A 17,934-nucleotide genomic window follows, 5' to 3' on the forward strand; every position below is an offset into this window, starting at 1 on the left:
TTCCAGAAAGAGGAATTACTGGGTTAAAATAAACATAAACATTTTTAAGGCTGTCTTATGTTTTGTGCTGCAAAATTACCCTTTCTGTTGACAGTGATATATTTTAAAACACTCAAAATGTATCTTCCCAATTCTGGTGATGATTTTTGTGACTACCTGTGTAATGTATGTAATATGTCCTCTGAATATTAACTCGGGTCAGAGACAAATATCAGTCAAATCCTCAGGCTCAGGATGTATGCCTCAATGAACACTACTAGTTTTCACTATGCATCCTTCAGGGTATGTGAAAATAGTCAGTAGAATTTATAAAATGAAGGTTTGGAATCTGAGTTACTTTCCCAAGAGATTTATGAACTATAAAATAATATTATTATATTCTCTTATTGCATTGTGCTCTTTAGCCATCTTCCATTTTATGTGGTATAGCTCCTTAGGATCCATTTGGTTGAAAGCTACTGTGTATACTCATTTTGTATTGTATTGTGGCAAATGCTGTAATCTACAGGGTTCCTATTCATTTCACAGCTCACTAATTGTGTGAATGAGAAGAGGAAATATATGCTTTTATTCTAAAGCATGCCAAGCAGATGGCCAAAGTTCATTACTAGGAGCACTGTCAGTGTGGCTGACTTCTCTAGGTAGTAAGCCTGGCATCGATCTGTCAAACACAGTGTGAGGGTCCATTTAACACAGCACTTGAAAATCACCGAGCCTCTGTTTTGTTATGACTTATAAACATTTTATTTTTTTATCATCAACCTCCAAAGTGGTTGGTCATTTGAGCAGGTGCAAACACAGTAGAATTCATATTTGTTTTACTTGAGAAGCCAAATGAACTTTTATTCATATGCAAATCTTGGGGAAAGGAAACCATACAAGAGATTAAGCTTAGTTTCTTGAAAAGTGGGTAATACAGCTATTGAGATTCAAAACTACCATCATTTCTGAGATTGAAACTTTTGAAAATTTAAATTGAAGAAAAAGATCAGGGTTTATATCTTTTTAAAGCTAAAAGATTAAAACAATGAAAGAATTTAAGGTTTTAAGTAAGTCTCCCTTAAAATCTTGGTTTCTTCCTATAAAAGGAAACTGTTTACTTACTTTTATATACAATATGTAATTTATGTGACCATTAAAAATGTTAGCAATGTACTCATTGTGTGTGTGTGTGTGTGTGTGTGTATAAGTGAGACAGAGTAAGAATCAGAGATAGTGACAAAAAGGAAATAAAGCCTGTCTTCATACATGTCCTACTTCAATGGCAGTACTAGGACTATATGTAATAGGGTTATTTCAGGAAAAGGAGGGTAGGTCAAATTTTCTTATGGAGCTGATGTAGTAATTTGATCATAACGTCTTGTTTAAGAGAACGAGAGCATGTTAGAGATAACGTTTTCTTCTTTATACAAAGAAAAATGGGATATATATTTCCCTTACCTCTTCCCTCTCCCTCCTTCCAAACCATCTACCACAAGTTCTACAAGTTATATTGACTATAAATTTCCCTTTCCCTTGCTTTTCAGACTGACGCTGCTCTAATGTATGATGCTGTGCATGTGGTGTCTGTGGCCGTTCAACAGTTTCCCCAGATGACTGTCAGTTCCTTGCAGTGTAATCGACATAAACCCTGGCGCTTCGGGACCCGCTTTATGAGTCTAATTAAAGAGGTATGTCAGGAGAAGAACATCTGCCTTGTCTCTTTTGTTGTCAAGCTGAATGAAGTGAGATTATTGTGGTTTTTCTAGCAAGTGTCCTTTTACTTTATGTTTAATTTAAATTTTCTCTCTTACTCCAAATAAGCAAAATTAACATTTTTACTAAATAATACCAAATGAAAGGTGAGGGGAAACAAAATATCTATCAAAGTATCTATGAGGGTTAGCATTTACCTTTCTGAATCTTTATTACTTTTCCTTTATGTAGAGATATAGATTAATAAAGGAATGTTTATATTTTAGGCAACAAAATATAAAATGCATTTTTAACATAAATGTCATTTGCACTGCAGTAAAATTATACCTAATTTGTGAGGCTTCAAGTATAGTTATTCAGATTAATTGTTCCTAAATATGTCTAGTTATTTAAATTATATTAACAGTTAACAAAAATAGAATATATGGATTAATCAAAGTGCAAAATTTACTCCATATTATATAATGCAATCATTCTTATGACCATATATCATTTCTGACTATGTCTGTTATAGATCAAGAATATTCATAGTGAGAAAAAGAAAAGTTTTTGAAGATCATACATACATACATGCATATATATACAAATATGTATACGTATATATTTTTCCTGTCAAAAAAGAAAGTCCTTTGTTAACTTAGAATACTTTTCATAGATGAAAGTTTAACTGTGCCTTAATCTTTGCAATGAAATATCACAGGTATTATTACCATATGAAATTTTTTATTAATGGCTTAAAATAAATCATCAGTTCATCTTGTAATAAATTATTCATCATGAAAATAAAAGTGCAAATAGGATCATAATTAAGTATCTCTGAATATCCATGAATTTTCTTTGTCTAATTCTTATCAAACTCTCAGGTAGATGAATTAATAGTTTCGAAGAATATGCAGTTTATTAGTTGCCCCATATTCTAACATTTACTTCTGGTTTAAAACTGAAACTTAGTGAGCTGTAGACACAGTCCACAGGTCTGGCGAGATGAAGAATTGATTTTTCTGAACTCAGCACTAGATTATTGAAACAATGACATGTGTCAAGCAGCCCTAAAAGAAGCAGTTGTATGACATTCCCCATTGTATTTATTGTAGGGTGTAATTGAGAATCTTGTCCACTAAATCACACAGTGTCCCCCTTATGAGGACCAACAGGAGAAATTTCTCTCAGGTCTCAGTGCCAGGAAAAGCTCTTTCTCCTGAGCAGCTGGTATGTCTTAAATTGTAGACCCTGTATATTGTGTTTTTATCATATTTTCTTCTTTGTTTTGGTTGCTAGGAAGTTCAGAATTGAATTTGTGATAAAATTACTTGTGCAATTTCACCTGGTATACATTTCTTTATCCTCTCTCTACCCCAGATTTGTTCTACTGTTTTACACTTCTATTCTTGTACTTCTTGATCTTTTTATTTACTTTTATACTATTGTCCATTTTGGTTAGTCACTTGAAATTTTTTCTTTGGAAGCCATTAGGCTAAAAATATTTTTTTCTTCCTTATTCCAAACCAGTGAACACATGTTTAACTTTAGCAAAGACATGTTGCAATATGTTTATGAATATGTATTAAAATTTTTCTATTTCATTTGTAATTTATTAGCTGAAAACTAAGAATCTTGCACATAAGTATCCAAATATCATATGGAGCCTAAGAAATTTAGTAATATTAATTTCAAATCCTTATTGAAATATTACCCTTAATCTACTGATATTTACTTCTTTTGGGGCTTGGTTATATTATTTTAAACATTTTAGTTGTGAGTATACATTTTATAATTGAAAATTTCTGTATTTAACTACTTTTTCCTAAGCTATTTCCAAATGACAAACAATGGAAAACATCTAATTGTGGTTCTATAGCCAACAGAATGGGAAAACTTTTTACATTAAAAAAGTCCAGATATTTACTCACCTTTTAGGGTTGAACATATTATACAGCTAGATTATTATATTCCCATCTCCTCCATGAAGTATATCTTGATATGAAGTCATTATAATACATTTCCCTTGCCCTTACTTAGGGGAAAGTAAAGGAGTAAGTTAATTATTCTAGGGGGAATGTATATAATTGAGTTAGTATAACATAGCTTTTCCTGGATTCAGTTTCTCTTATTGTAATAAGTTCCTTTTCATGTTATTGTGAATTTAGTAGTGGGATTTTATAACAGTAGTTCTAACTGTATTTGCCAGTGAGATATTTAATATCTCATACACCATAAAAAGTAACTAAATTCTCCTCACTTTAGTTAAAGAGGTACACTACTTAAAACATAATAATACAATCTCTCCTAGACAGAAAATTGTAACTGGAAAATGCATTGTATAAAATGAAAAATTTATAATAAATTTTCTGCTGAAACTAGGATAATTTATGTAGAAAAACATTTTTCAAATTTCAGAAGAAAATTAAAATATTTTAAAAATCTCTAGCAATGTAAACTGAAAAGTAATGAATATAAGTTTCCTACTTTTGTGAAAAAATGTTTATTCCATCTTTCTTCACTTATTTATTATCAATGTTTTTCTATTCCCATAGGCACATTGGGAAGGCCTCACAGGCAGAATAACTTTCAACAAAACCAATGGCTTGAGAACAGATTTTGATTTGGATGTGATCAGTCTGAAGGAAGAAGGTCTAGAAAAGGTATTCCCGTGAGCTTATTTGCTTTAATTACTAAATGAAACATATCTCAGAGAAGACAAATATTCTCTGTTGTCACATTTCATTGACATTTAACTTTATTGAGTAACTCTAAAAATAAAGTTAATTCATTATATTGAATATAATAATTGACAATTAGGATTCAAGGATAAAGGGTATCTTAAGACAATTTTATATTTTATTTTCTAACTAGAGATTTTTCTGATGCATATAATGTTTGAAGTGCATATAATGTTAATTAGTCTTAAGGTTTAATATAGCAATTAGAAAATATTTGGTTTAATATGGGTCTTTATACATGCAGCTTATAGTCACTTATGGTTGCATAGACTTTCCAACTTGGAGAAGGCCATTAAGAAATTGAATATAAAAGTATGTTTCTTTTTTTTGAGTCATATTTAAGTGAAATATTTGAATTCATGTATGCACAGTAACTAGGGTATATACGTAAATGTAACACACCACACTGGATCTATCTTACTTGATTTTATTGCTAGGGATTGTGGTAAAGCACCCAAAGAATGTGGGTATGTGCATACTTAATGAATATTTTAGTGTGAGTTTTCTTAAATACATAATGTATGTATTTAGATATTTTTCTGATAGATTCATTGATAATTGACAAGAGATATTAAATCTTTTTATATGTTATTTAGATGTTATTAAATCTTATTAGATCTTATTAAAATAAGAACTTGAGAAAAATTATATGTGACTGAGATAATATTGCTTTGAAGATAGTAAGCTATCTTATATTTCACCCAGCAATGAAACATGCAGCTTTATTTCTAGACAGAAACTGAAGAGGAAAGCTGAGACCTACGAAGGGCTTTCTTAGTCTGGAAGATAACAGCATATTTGAATGCTGATTCAAACCATCCAGGACAGAGTAAAATTGCATTTTTGATAGTGTCCCCAAGACAGTTTTAAATACATTATGACCAACTGATGACTCAAACTGATAGAGCTGTTACTTCCTGCCACTGAGGATTTCAAACTGTACACTTTGTGAAGACCATGCAAAGTCAGGAATATTTTATAATAAACTGGAACCCAAATATTCATGAGACAGTCCCTTCCTAACTGTCTCACTCTCCAGATGAGAAAATTAGTCTGTGTCCAAGACTGGAGTTGATAATGGTAGAATTCAGTAAGCTCGTGAGAAGTTTATCTTACTGTTTACTGGAGATGTTATTACTTTATTTATTTATTTATGAAATATCCAAATCACTAGGAGGAATTTGGACCATTGCTGACATTTCAATACATCTGCATAAAATGGCAGTGCTCTTCATATTACCATAGATCCATTCCTGTCTTGAATTCAAAATAAATGAAACATTACAAAATTTTCTCTGTGCTCCATTGTGGCTTACAGGTAAGCCTGAATATAATGGTTATCAAGTACATATGATGATCTATCACACTGATAAGCAAGGTAAACCAGTGTGAGTTGTTCAGGTTGCTCTGAGATTTCATAAATATTTTGTATTCTTTTCTAAAATCTGAAAATTCATTTTGCTGAATTAATTATGTTCAGTCCTTATCCTCAAGGGGCTTTTCATGTACAGTGATAAGATAATACATATTTGTAAATAAATACAATCGAAAGCTATATGTTTCAAGCTTTCAAAAGACCAATAAAAATATAATTTCTGATAAAAGATATAATTAATCAAGAGTCATAGTCAATTGAGTACTTAGAATTAGCCTTTGAATATGTTGAATTATTGATTGTTAGAAAATCAGTCATTTTAGAAGGAAGTAGAAGTATGGGGAAACACAAACATAGCGTTTGATTTTATCATTACACACATACACATACACATAGTGTAAGTGGGAGATAAAGCTAAAATGCTAGATTTTAGTCATAACATAGATACCATGTCCAAGATATTTTCAGGGTATTAGAACACAATGTGAACTTAAAGAAAGAATAGCCCTGAAAGCTATGGGTTACTTGGGAAGATAATATAGTTTAGAATAATTTTAGTATGAGGCCATGAATTTAAAACCATTCTAATAGGAAGTGGAGATGAGTAAACAGTTTGTGACAGAAGGCATTAACTGAACCATCAGCAATGTTGTTAGTTCAAAGACTAGCAAAGCATTTGGACTATGTTTTTAAGGAGAAATGGAGGAGCCAGGTAGGAAAAGGGGGGATACCAGGGATAAAAGCATAACTCAAATATTGGAAAATGAATTAGCAAGTAGGGGAATTACTAGTCGAAATAAACTGGCATAAACCTTCCCCTGAAAAGACAGATAAGGTACTGAGGATGGGTGGAGGTAAGTTAAAGAGAAAGGGAGCAAAAAGTTCACATCACATGTTTTCAATATCCTTGAAAATTTGTACATGAACTCATCAGCTAAAGGACAGCGGTAAAGTTTAGTCGGTTCTTAAGAAAAATTGAAAATTCCATTTTGACAGACTTGATTTTGACTTAGAAGGAACAAAATGCTGCTAAGTAGCAAAAGGTCCTCATTTTAAATTTAGTAGAATAGTTAAGAGCTCAAGGTCTAGATTCAGAGATATTTTGGCTCAAATTCTCACTCTGCCCTTTACTTTTTATGGACAAATTTATTAATCTCTCTAAAACACAGGGTCTTACACTGAATCATGAGGCAACAGCAGTTATCTGCCTCATGATGACTGAATGTTATTGACTTGACTTTTTTTCCGCCTGGAAAGTATAGTTACCAACCCATAGATGGAAAAGACAGCATCCCTACCTTGATGGAATTCACAGTTTAGAAGGGCCAATAGATGGTGATCCCAGAGGCTTGAATTTCAGTTTCAGTTCTATCAAAACTAAGCATGTGAACTTCATCCTGCCACCGAACTTCTCTGTGCCAAATTCACCACCTTAAAAAAAAAAAAAGTGTAGGGCAAAGGGCTGCCCTCTTGGACAGTCTGAAGTAAGAATACTATGGCCTCTTAAAGAACCCGGAAGTACCATCTTGAAATAAATTGAGGCTAGAAATTTTAATCGTTAAAATTTAACAATTATGTTCTATCATGACTGAGAGACAAAAATAAAGAAGGAAAACATGTAAAGTGCTAGCTTTATCCCTCTTCTCATGCCCATTGCCTTTTCTTCATTCTCATTCTGTCTTGGTCATCTTAGACCAGCACACTTCATTTAGTAGGTTAATCTTCTAACAAATATGGAAGGAATGTCTCTTTTATGCCCTCATGAAGGTTATAATCTAATAGAGGAAATCTGCCAATAATAAATAGACTCATTAGACTTATAAAATTATAAGACTGGGCAGTAATAAGTGCTGAAAAGAAGGTTATTTTGTTTTTATGTCACTGACATGATAGATTTTACATAATGTTCGGAAACATGAACTTCAGGATGAAAACAGTTAACAGGAAGGAAGTCCATGCTTCTGTTGTTTACAACTGTGGAGCAGATAAACCAGGAAGAAATGAGTATGCTTCTGATGAATGGGAAAAGGTGGGCCATGCTCAAGTGTCTGAGACTGGAGTGGAGATGGGCATCCTTTCTACTTAGATGGTGTCCATAGATCAAATGAATTCTTTCTACTCTATTATAACAGAAGCCTTAATTGGAACCCAGCCCAATTCACTGTGGTCCTAAAAAGATCACCGATACTGTATACACAGCCAGCCACTTCTGTCCAGACAAGCTCTCTGGGACCATGGCAGTGCCTTCAATGGAGGAGGGGAGGGCAAGAAGGGGGAAAGACAGTAGGTACTTTTACAGACTTTGCCTAGTTCAGGCAATACTTTTGCTTATGAGAGGCTGGTATTGAGCACTCAGGAACAGGAAAAGGAAAACAGAATAAGTGATTTTCCAAGCTTGAATTCTTCTGGTCAGTTCAAGGATCATATAGTGTATTCTACTTTCAAAATATGTTTAGAATCCATTCATCTCTCACCACATCCGTTGCTGAATCATAACCATAGTACCTTTCAACTGTACAACTACATTGGAATTCCCACAAGCCTCTCTCTTCAATTCTGTTATAATCCATTCCCTAAACCACAGCAGCCAGGCAGATATTTTTAAAAGGAAATTGACCCCTGTCATCCCTCTGTTTAAATGCTTTCATAGATTCTCATTGTGTTTTGAATAAAAGCCAAAGCACCAGTGACCTCTCATCATGTTCTCAGATAGTTTCTTTTGCCCTACCTACAGAGGGGTTTTTTTTTTTTTTTTCTCATTTTCTTATCACTTTGGCATAGAGTAATAGAAACAGTTTTCCCAGCCAGGAATATCCATTCCCAGTTCCTTTGCCTGGGGAACTCTTATTCATCCTGGTAGTATCATCTTAAATATTACTTCCTTAGATAGGCCTCCTCTAAGTCTCTAATCAAGTTTAAATTTCTCATAATGCTCTGCCCTTTTTAATTTCTGACTCTATCAAAGTACACAATTATTTATTCATGTGAACTTTATAAAAGGGCTATCTCCCTAGCCAGAGTGCAAGACCTACTAGATGGAAAATATATGCTCCCTTTTCCACTATTATATATTAAGGCTTTGCAAAGAATCCTTTGTCTTGAGGACAAAGTATGTACTCAAGAAATATTTGTTGACTGTTGAATGAATAAAGAATCTTTATGGAAATTATGAGATACTTCACACAGAACGCTTACTCAAGTGTCTGATGCAGAGTTATTTTCCTGTAGCACAGTTTGTTGCTTTTCCTAGCTTTGCTCTATACCTCCAACATGAGGACAGGGAAAGACAATAGTCAAGGGATCAGTGGGTTGGGGTCATGGGTCAATGTTTCAAGTGGGTAAAGGATTTTAGATTGCAGAAGGTCACCCTGAAGTCTGAAATTGTAAGGATCCACATTGCTTCAGTGGTAAATCTGGCCCCATTCATGGCACAATTAAAAACTCTCTGACCTTCCAGTATTACATTAAACAGTAAAACTCAACATTCTATTTATAAATGTTCCTTTTTTGTCCTTATAAGTTATAGTATGGAAATAAACAAAGCTCACCCAAATGAGAACAAGCGGAAGTTACTATTCAGAACTTACTACAGGAAAGGAGATAGCCATCATCACTTGCATTAAACAGGGATTCAAAGGCAAGCAGGGGAGTGGAAAAGTTTCATAGTGGAAAGAAATGAAGACCTCAGGTGTGCTGTGATTGGAGATTGCTGGCATGAGGAAACTGGAGTTGGTCTAACTAAGCAAGGCACCTAGATAATGGGTTTGCGGGGGCACATTTGACTTTCTCTGGCTGATTCTGATTTGGAGGGTGGCAAAAAATTGGGAAACTGGAAGTAATAGGATGAATCCTGATTGTTTTGGGTAGATTGCCTGCTGAGATTGTGTTTGGCTTCCTGAGGTGCTCACTCCAGAGCTTCTGGGTCATAGTTTGTCATCACACATGGTTTGGTCATTGAATATTTGTGTATTCAGTCTGCGAGTGGAATTACTGAAGTAATTTGGAGGCAGAAGAATAGCAAAAATAAAAAGAATCAGGAAAAATTTACTTGTGAGGAAATATAAAACATCATCACCTACAATAAAATTGTTTTTTTCGTTTGTTTTGTTTTTGTTGTTTAGAATATGTAACCAGGATGTAACTTATTGTTGGAAATGGTTTATCCTTATTGTTCCGTCACCTGAAGCTTAGCTATGTGCTTAGGAAAGACCAGCTTCAGAGGGAAGAAAACACAGAACTGACGGCATAAGATGTTACAGAAATATTCAGGAAGATCTTAGACTATAAGTTCAAAAGGATGTCATTTACAGCAAAAAGAGTTGGAAGAGTTCCACACAAAATGGGTTTAGACTGAGTTGATGACATTATATAAAATAGTGCAATTTCATTGCAAGATGAGCTACCTAGAAGCCATTTTTGGGAAAACAACCACTTAAATTTAGAAAAGAATTTCCTATAGGAAACTGTAATGCAATGATAAAATCCCTGAATCTTAACTCATGATTGAATTTTCTTTTAAACTCTCCTATGTGACCACAAAGTACTTCATGTGTTTTCTAAGAGAAAAAAGTCAGTCTTTTACCGTTACACTTTCTTGGTTATTCAAAATAATTTTTATTGTATTACAGAATATTTGTTTCTAAGTACAGGTGTAAATTAAAATTATCCTTGTGTACTTCTCTTATCCTTTTTCTAGCATCAAATTTTGCCAATCTGATTATTTTGTGGATATTCTCCTGTGTGATATTTAAATGAAAATAGACATTGGAGAAAAGAATTCCCTATCTCCTCAGCAGACAGGCTCTAATAAACCATTATTAAAATTGGCTTTATGTATTAATATCATATTAACTTTGAAAAATAGAAAGGATAAAACTGATAAATTTCTTTGGACAGAAATAGTGCTGAGGGACCTTGAAGCATTTGGGACTATAAAAAATAATCACAATGTGTTTGCCCCAGCATAGGTTTGTAATAAAATCAGATTTAATTTGTGTATCCTTCAGGAAAATCTTAAAAAAATACAGGAAGACATTTTATGAAATACATGTTTGTTAATTTCTATAGTTAATAATATAAATATAAAAATAATTTGTAAATGTCTTATAAATAGTATTTATAAATAATATAAAGCAATATATTGCACATTGACACACCTCTAAAAGGTTTAAATTTGTCATATTTCACTTTCATGTGAAGCTTCATTTTAACTTTTAACACTTATGCTTTTTAAATATTTACCGCTTGCATCCACCAGTATAGAGACTAGTATTAATCCACAGACTTTTTGCTAAAACTCAACTATCTTGATAATATATGAGGAGGATAAGAATTGATAGTGAAACCCTGCCTGCCTGAGTTTACAGGCTTATGTGTTCTAGAATTAGAACATGTTTCAAAGTGCTTTTTGAATATTTTTTGTAAAGTATGTATTTTGAAGAAAAAGTGGTTATTTCTACAGAAATCTTTACTATTGACCTTTCTTTTACTTGTTGACTCCTGCCCTCATTAAACTTCATATGAAAAAGGTGCCTGAATGGAATTTAAATTTTCTGAACTTATCTAAATCTGAAAATCTACCTCAGATAGGTGAAATTTACATTAATTATAGATTTCTAGAACCGGATGCACGGCAGTTTTTATCTTCCTCTCTTTGGTGGCATTTGATACATATACCCAGTGCCCATGGCAACAGTGCCCCCCAACTTGTCCAGGAACTGAGATTTATCTTGCCTTCCTCTAGGAAAGCAATACTAATGGTGATGTTAACTCGTAATCTTTAAATTAGTCAAAAAGTGATGTTTGCTTCTCTAAAAACAAAAATACTTCCTGGGCAGGATCCAAGCCTATTGCCTTTCTTTGGAGATGTTAGCCATTTAATTTGTCTAACTCCTATATAGAATTCATTATAAACCCTGTCTCAGAACTGTACTGACATTTTTGTGTGTCAGTGTGTATAGTTATTATTTTGTTTGGCAACTTTACACTTTCAGGACGGTAAAATATTTCAGAAAACTATTTATGAATGATGTTTATGTTGAGAAATCAATCAGATTGCCTTATTTGAGGTCACAGAATTTATTGTTTTTGTTCCCAAAAGTCTTATTTTGGCCCACCAATGAATATTAAATATTGGCTTTTTTCTTTTAACCACTAAATTTGAATTAACATATATATATATAAATTACAATTATGATATATATAACATAATTGTAATTGATAGACTTGATTTCAAATCAAATCAAATCTGACCTACATTTTTATCTGTGGAAAAATGGCTTTTAACTGAATGGTATCGTATTTTCATATTTGGGAACATGTAATTCATTAATTCAAACATTATTTAAAAAATCAAAATCACCACCTGTCTGTTAACTCTTTAATTGTGCTTAGCATTAAATTGCCCTAAACTAAAATAAAAATCTTAAATGAGAAAAATCAGTGTTTAGTTAGATTATTAATTCCTTTCCATGAGATGATTATATACTTACTGATTTATTGTACTCATATTAGCACTATAGTTCTCAAATGGTAAAATCCGAGATCCTATGCACACTAGTTGAGAGTTTCAGGACACTGATTACAAAAGTGTTCTTTGCCCTATCCTTATAGGCCAATTAACTTATATCTGAAGGTCAGCCAATTTCCAGACAACTGCTCTGGACTCAATTTCTAGCTGGCAGGAAGCACATAGGCTTTGCTGTAAAATATTTCTTTTTGTTTTCCAGAGCTCAGGTGCCAATGCTTAAGTGCTCTCTTTTCAACACATAGTTCAATGGAAGTAAACAGTTATTAAACTTTGGTGTCAAGGGTTATTAGACAGTAATGCAACTAACTATCTCTACTTTTCATTTAACTATTCATCATTTGAGGGAGTGAAGTAAGGAAAACAGAAGTCTCTAATTTCCCACTAATAGTGAGAAAACTACTCTGTTGAAAAAAATTTCTGTACCCAATATTCATGCATTGTATTGGCTTGAGAAACTTGGGTCTTCAGAAATAATAGGTATATGAATTAATAGAGATATAAATAGTCCACTAGTGTATATTCAGTCAATTGCAGGAAATATCTTTCATACGTAAATCAGCATTTAATATAAATCTCTTCCTTATGCTTTCTATTTCTCAATTCCCTCAAACAGTACTATCGGGGTGCCATTTTTTTTCTAAGAGAAGCAGTCAATATACTTCAAGGAAAACTATATTTTGTAGGTCATATGGTTGGGGGCAACTCATTACTGGAAAGAAATTTCTTTAAGCAAACATATTCTAAGATGGAGAGTCTGCATTTTGCTAAGACTGTTGGAAACACATGTACAGTGTGGTTTCTCATTATCATCACACAAGCTTTCTGTGGAAAATTATGGCTTATATTCTTTATTCAAGTCTGACATATTCTCCTGACATTAAGTCAAAACAATGTACAATCAAATAACTCTTTTTCTTTTGTACATTGTTGTCTAATGGAAAACTACATTGCTTCTTTTTCCATCTACCAACATCCAGTGAATATTTTGTGAGTCAATGCCAGTAAGAAAGTATAAAGAGAATTTTGATAGATTTGTATCAGGTATTTTTTAGTGGAGAATTTAAATTATTTCTTAATTTAAAATCAATTTAACTTTATTTGGAACTAATATTTTTAAAACTAACTGGGAATGTTTATTTTGTTCCTACTTGAAAAAGTTTCTTGTATACATATCAAGCAAATTATTTCCATAAATTTCATAGAGAATAAGAAATGTGTGACATTGATTCGGCGTACATAAAACAGAGCTAACATGCATCTTTAGAAGAAAAGATGCTACTTTCAGAGGTTAACAATTATATAGCCTAATAGAGGAAATAGAAACATTTTTTGGATTTAAAGTAGTAATATGAGTTACAAAACAAAATTTGTACTGAGAAAACTGTCACCAAAAATAAACAAACAAACAATAAAGGAGCAACTAATTAATAAGATAAATAATTTAAAAATTATTGTGAAAACTGTTTTTTTCTACCTAGAAAAAAAATACACATAAACCAAAGAGAAAATATACTTATAAAACAAAATTATATGAATAATTTACACATTCCTGAAAAACAAAACCTATAGTGTAAAATATTTATTTAAAATACTTATAAAATATAATTAGGAAAAAATGGAAGTTCATAGTAAAGGTATGTGGCATAATATTTCAAACATTAAATATGATATTGAGATAGATCTTAAACAAAACATTAAGAATAACACAAAAAACATGAAAATAAAATATGGAAAACAAAATATGTAATTATAAAAGAATAGACACATATGTATGTTCAACATTTGCCAAATGAATGAATGATATTGGAAAGTCAACCAAAAAAGTCTGAAAGTTTTTATCATGGAGTAATTCACTCACTTACTCTATTTATTTATTCAATAAATATTCATTGGATATTTATTATATAATTTAAAGATTGCTGAAATGTTTCGTTTTGTGAAGGCACTTAGAGTCTAACACGGCAGGATCAATAAAAATGAAATATAATTTGGATTTAAAGCAATACATAAGTGGCATTTCTGAGATGAGGAAAATAAAACATTTATTTCTGTTCAATGAATATTATTATTTATGTTCAATAAATAAAACGTTTATTGGTTATATTTATATAACCAGTATATTCAGAGATCTCACATGTAAAGCCCGTAGGATGTCCTATATTCAAAGGCCTTGGGGTAAAAAGATGAGTATGCCAAAGTCTCCATCCGTAGGGAATTTAGTTTTTACTAGACAGAGATAAGTAAACGATTCAAATATAATATGATACTTATTGTAGTAAGTAAAAGCATACCTAAATTGCTGTGTATGGAAGCGTAATAAAAGATCATCCATTACTGCACAGAGGAGGAATTGTTTTACCTATATTTTGAAACAGTAATTAAGATACATGCATAAGGTAGTGAAAAGGGAAAGAGTACACCTTCTATAGAAGACATGAGGACACAAATAATTGAGAACTACAAGATGCAACAAAGTCTATGTTCACAAAATGGAGAAATGCATTATATTTCTGACAATTTAAGAAAAGAACCATTATTTCTCTCTCTTTCTACTCAGTCTTTAGGTAACATATTTTGCAAAAAGTTCATATATACATGATACACACATCCATATATAACATATACATAAATGCTATGTATGCATATAGATAAATGTACTATATATAGAGATACATGCATACATCTACATAGACATATGTAAACATCCACATACACACACACACACACACACATACACACACATATATGTACTTGCTGAGATTTAATATTTCCAAATGATAATACTGAAGACTTTCAAGAAAAAATATTCACCAATAGCAAAATACATATGAGGTAGCTCTCAATCTTTTTGAGCAACATTAATACTAGAGAAAAATAAATAAAACTTAGCTCTGAAGGAAGACGGCTCTGATACAATAGGTCTTCATTTAGCTAAGTTTTCTTTATATAAGAAGGCAGCAAAAATACCTTTAAGTCTGCAACCATAAAAGTATGTCACATAGTTATCTTTTATAATAAATTATCTTGTGTAAGAACAATGATAAGTGAAAAGCAAATACTCAACAAAGAAGAAACTATGGCTAGATATCCTAGTAAACATCAAATTCAGTTAAGCACAAAAAAAGATAGTTTTGAATAATGACTTTACAAATTATATCAAAATTACAACCTTTCCCTTGTAGCAAAATAATTCATAATACACAAAGCAAAATAAAGAGAGGCAGTGTTTACGACCCCAAATTAAATTAACTAAAACTGGCTGGGCACGGTGGCTCACGCTTGTAATCTCACCACTTTGGGAGGCCGAGGCAGGCAGATCACCTGAGGTCAGGAGTTCAAGACCAGCCTGGCCAATATGGTGAAACCCATCTTTTCTAAAAAATACAAAAATTAGCCGGGCATGGTAGTGGGTGCCTGTAATCCCAGCTACTTGGGAGGCTGAGGTGGGGAGAATTGCTTGAACCCAGGAAGTAGAGTTTGCAGTGAGCCGACATTGTGCCACTGCACTCCAGCTTGAAGGACAAAGCAAGCTCCATCTCAAAAAAAAAAAAATGTTAACTAAAACTGTGAATCAGTATGTGTGGCAGCAGAATGGGACAAAGCATAGATAATTTTCGTAGAGTAGGTATTTCAATTTTTATGACTGAATATTCGTTTTTCAGCATGATAGTAATATTTCAAACAGAAGCTGATAATACACATTAGTAGGCTTAAATGTATTTTATCTCCCAATTACCATAGGAAAATTTCCAGGAGTAGAAAGTAAGTAATAAACACCAAACAATGTGAAAGGATCAAGGCTAAATAAAGATAAGATTCAGTAAGAGAAAAAGTTAGGACATTGAAAGAATCTACTAAGGCACTAATTATAAAAAAATCCAACAAAATGAGAAATATGTTGAAAGTGAAAATATATATAATGATTTATCAGCAAATGCAAAGAAACAAATAATGGAGGTAAAGTAAGTGTGATTAATAATATATATTGGGAGTTTACGTAAAACAAAGTAATTGAAATAAAAACAGTTATTTTTATCAATAAAAACACCATCTACAGTTAAAAGACTTGACAATTATAAACTTCTATAATATAATCTGATGTTATTCAAACTATTAAAAATAAAAGCTAAATTGTTATACAGTTGTCTTATGGAAACTACCATGAACTGTAAAGGGAAAGATAACAAGTAGAGAAATTATTTTGGAAAGGTATTTGGCAACATATAGTAACAATCTTAACAACTCAGATTATTTGTGCTCAGTCATTCTAATTCTAGAAATCTGTTTTTAAAATAATAAAATGTGTGAATAAATATTTATAAATAAATGTGTTTACTAAGGCCTTGTAACAATGATAGTTGAATCACGATATGTTCATATGATCATTTTGTGTAGTCATTATAATTATGGATTTGATTATCTTTGGTGTTAGGAGAAAATGCTCACAATAGTGTATAAACAGAATATAATTAGTAATTGTCATAATTATAGCATACTTATACACACTCTATGTTGAATACTTTTTCATTTAATCACACTATGTTGAATACTTTTTCATTTAATCTTCACTATAGTTTATGAACTTTTTCATTTAATTCATACTATGTTGAATACTTTTTCATTTAATCTTCACTATAGTTTATGAAGTAGATACTGTTATTTCCCATTTACAGATGGGAGAATTGTGACACAAAGAAATAATGTACCCAAGTCACCTGATGTTAAGTGGTGGACATAGGATCCTGGCAGTCAAATACGCTGTCCATAGAAGCTGGGCCATTAACTACAAGGCTATGATGGAAACTGTGCAAGGAATGTGTGTGGAAAGATAAATGACAGGAAAAAAGAGGACCACAATATTAACCATGATTGACTCTGGGTGTATTCATAGGTTCAAAGTTTAAATTGATCTTCTTCTTATATCTTCTGCATATTTATAATCTCATGACAATTAATATGCATTCTTTTTCTGACCACAAGAAGAAATCAAAGAGCCAATCAGAACATAAGATAAAATAAAAATGAATAAAATCATAATTTTCTATAGCTCCTTATGACTTTTGAAGCACTTTCATATTTCTTGTATCTAATTGAATCCTTATAATTAGAATGGCCCTATAATTTATTACGCAAATCATGATATTTTTTATTTGTACAAGAGGGTATTATTAATGAAGACAGTACCTGGGCAAACCAGGATGTAGAGTCACCATATATAAAACAATTCTGTAAGGTCAACAGTGCTTAAGCATCTTAATTGCGTTTCAGAGCTAAAAAAAAAAAAAAAAAGTATTTCAAAGGCTTGATCAAGTCATATGACAAAATAGTGGTTCCTGAATAGACAAAAATAGATTGCTATCACTTTTTCCATGGTTTTTGCGATTAAAACAAAACAAAACCTCTGGTGACAATTTCCTCAATGGAAGAAAGTTTTGAATCATGTAGTTGACAATCTAGGAATATCTAAAATTTTATGTGACTTAAAATATTAAAGCCACTGATATTTCTGAAATTTCATAATATTACGCTAAGAAAGCTGAGATTTACAAAAGAGGATAACTAATACTTGTGAATATAGGAAATTGTAGATTCATGTAATATTCATCTGTGTCAGA

General features: G+C 32.0%; 1 protein-coding gene across 10 annotated transcripts in view; it reads left to right on the forward strand.

The window, feature by feature from the left end:
- The window catches only part of GRIK2 (glutamate ionotropic receptor kainate type subunit 2), a 1,183,164-nt gene that overhangs the window by 908,370 nt on the left and 256,860 nt on the right, over positions 1-17,934 (forward strand). For all 10 annotated transcript variants that reach the window (XM_034962599.3, XM_063605422.1, XM_063605420.1 and 7 more), the window contains 2 exons: positions 1,527-1,670; positions 4,230-4,337. In XM_034962599.3, the coding sequence (XP_034818490.1) occupies positions 1,527-1,670; positions 4,230-4,337 (252 nt within the window). The remainder of the gene's footprint in view (positions 1-1,526; positions 1,671-4,229; positions 4,338-17,934) is intronic.

Source organism: Pan paniscus, chromosome 5 (assembly GCF_029289425.2).
Source record: "Pan paniscus chromosome 5, NHGRI_mPanPan1-v2.0_pri, whole genome shotgun sequence".
Classification (NCBI taxonomy): Eukaryota; Metazoa; Chordata; class Mammalia; order Primates; family Hominidae; genus Pan; species Pan paniscus.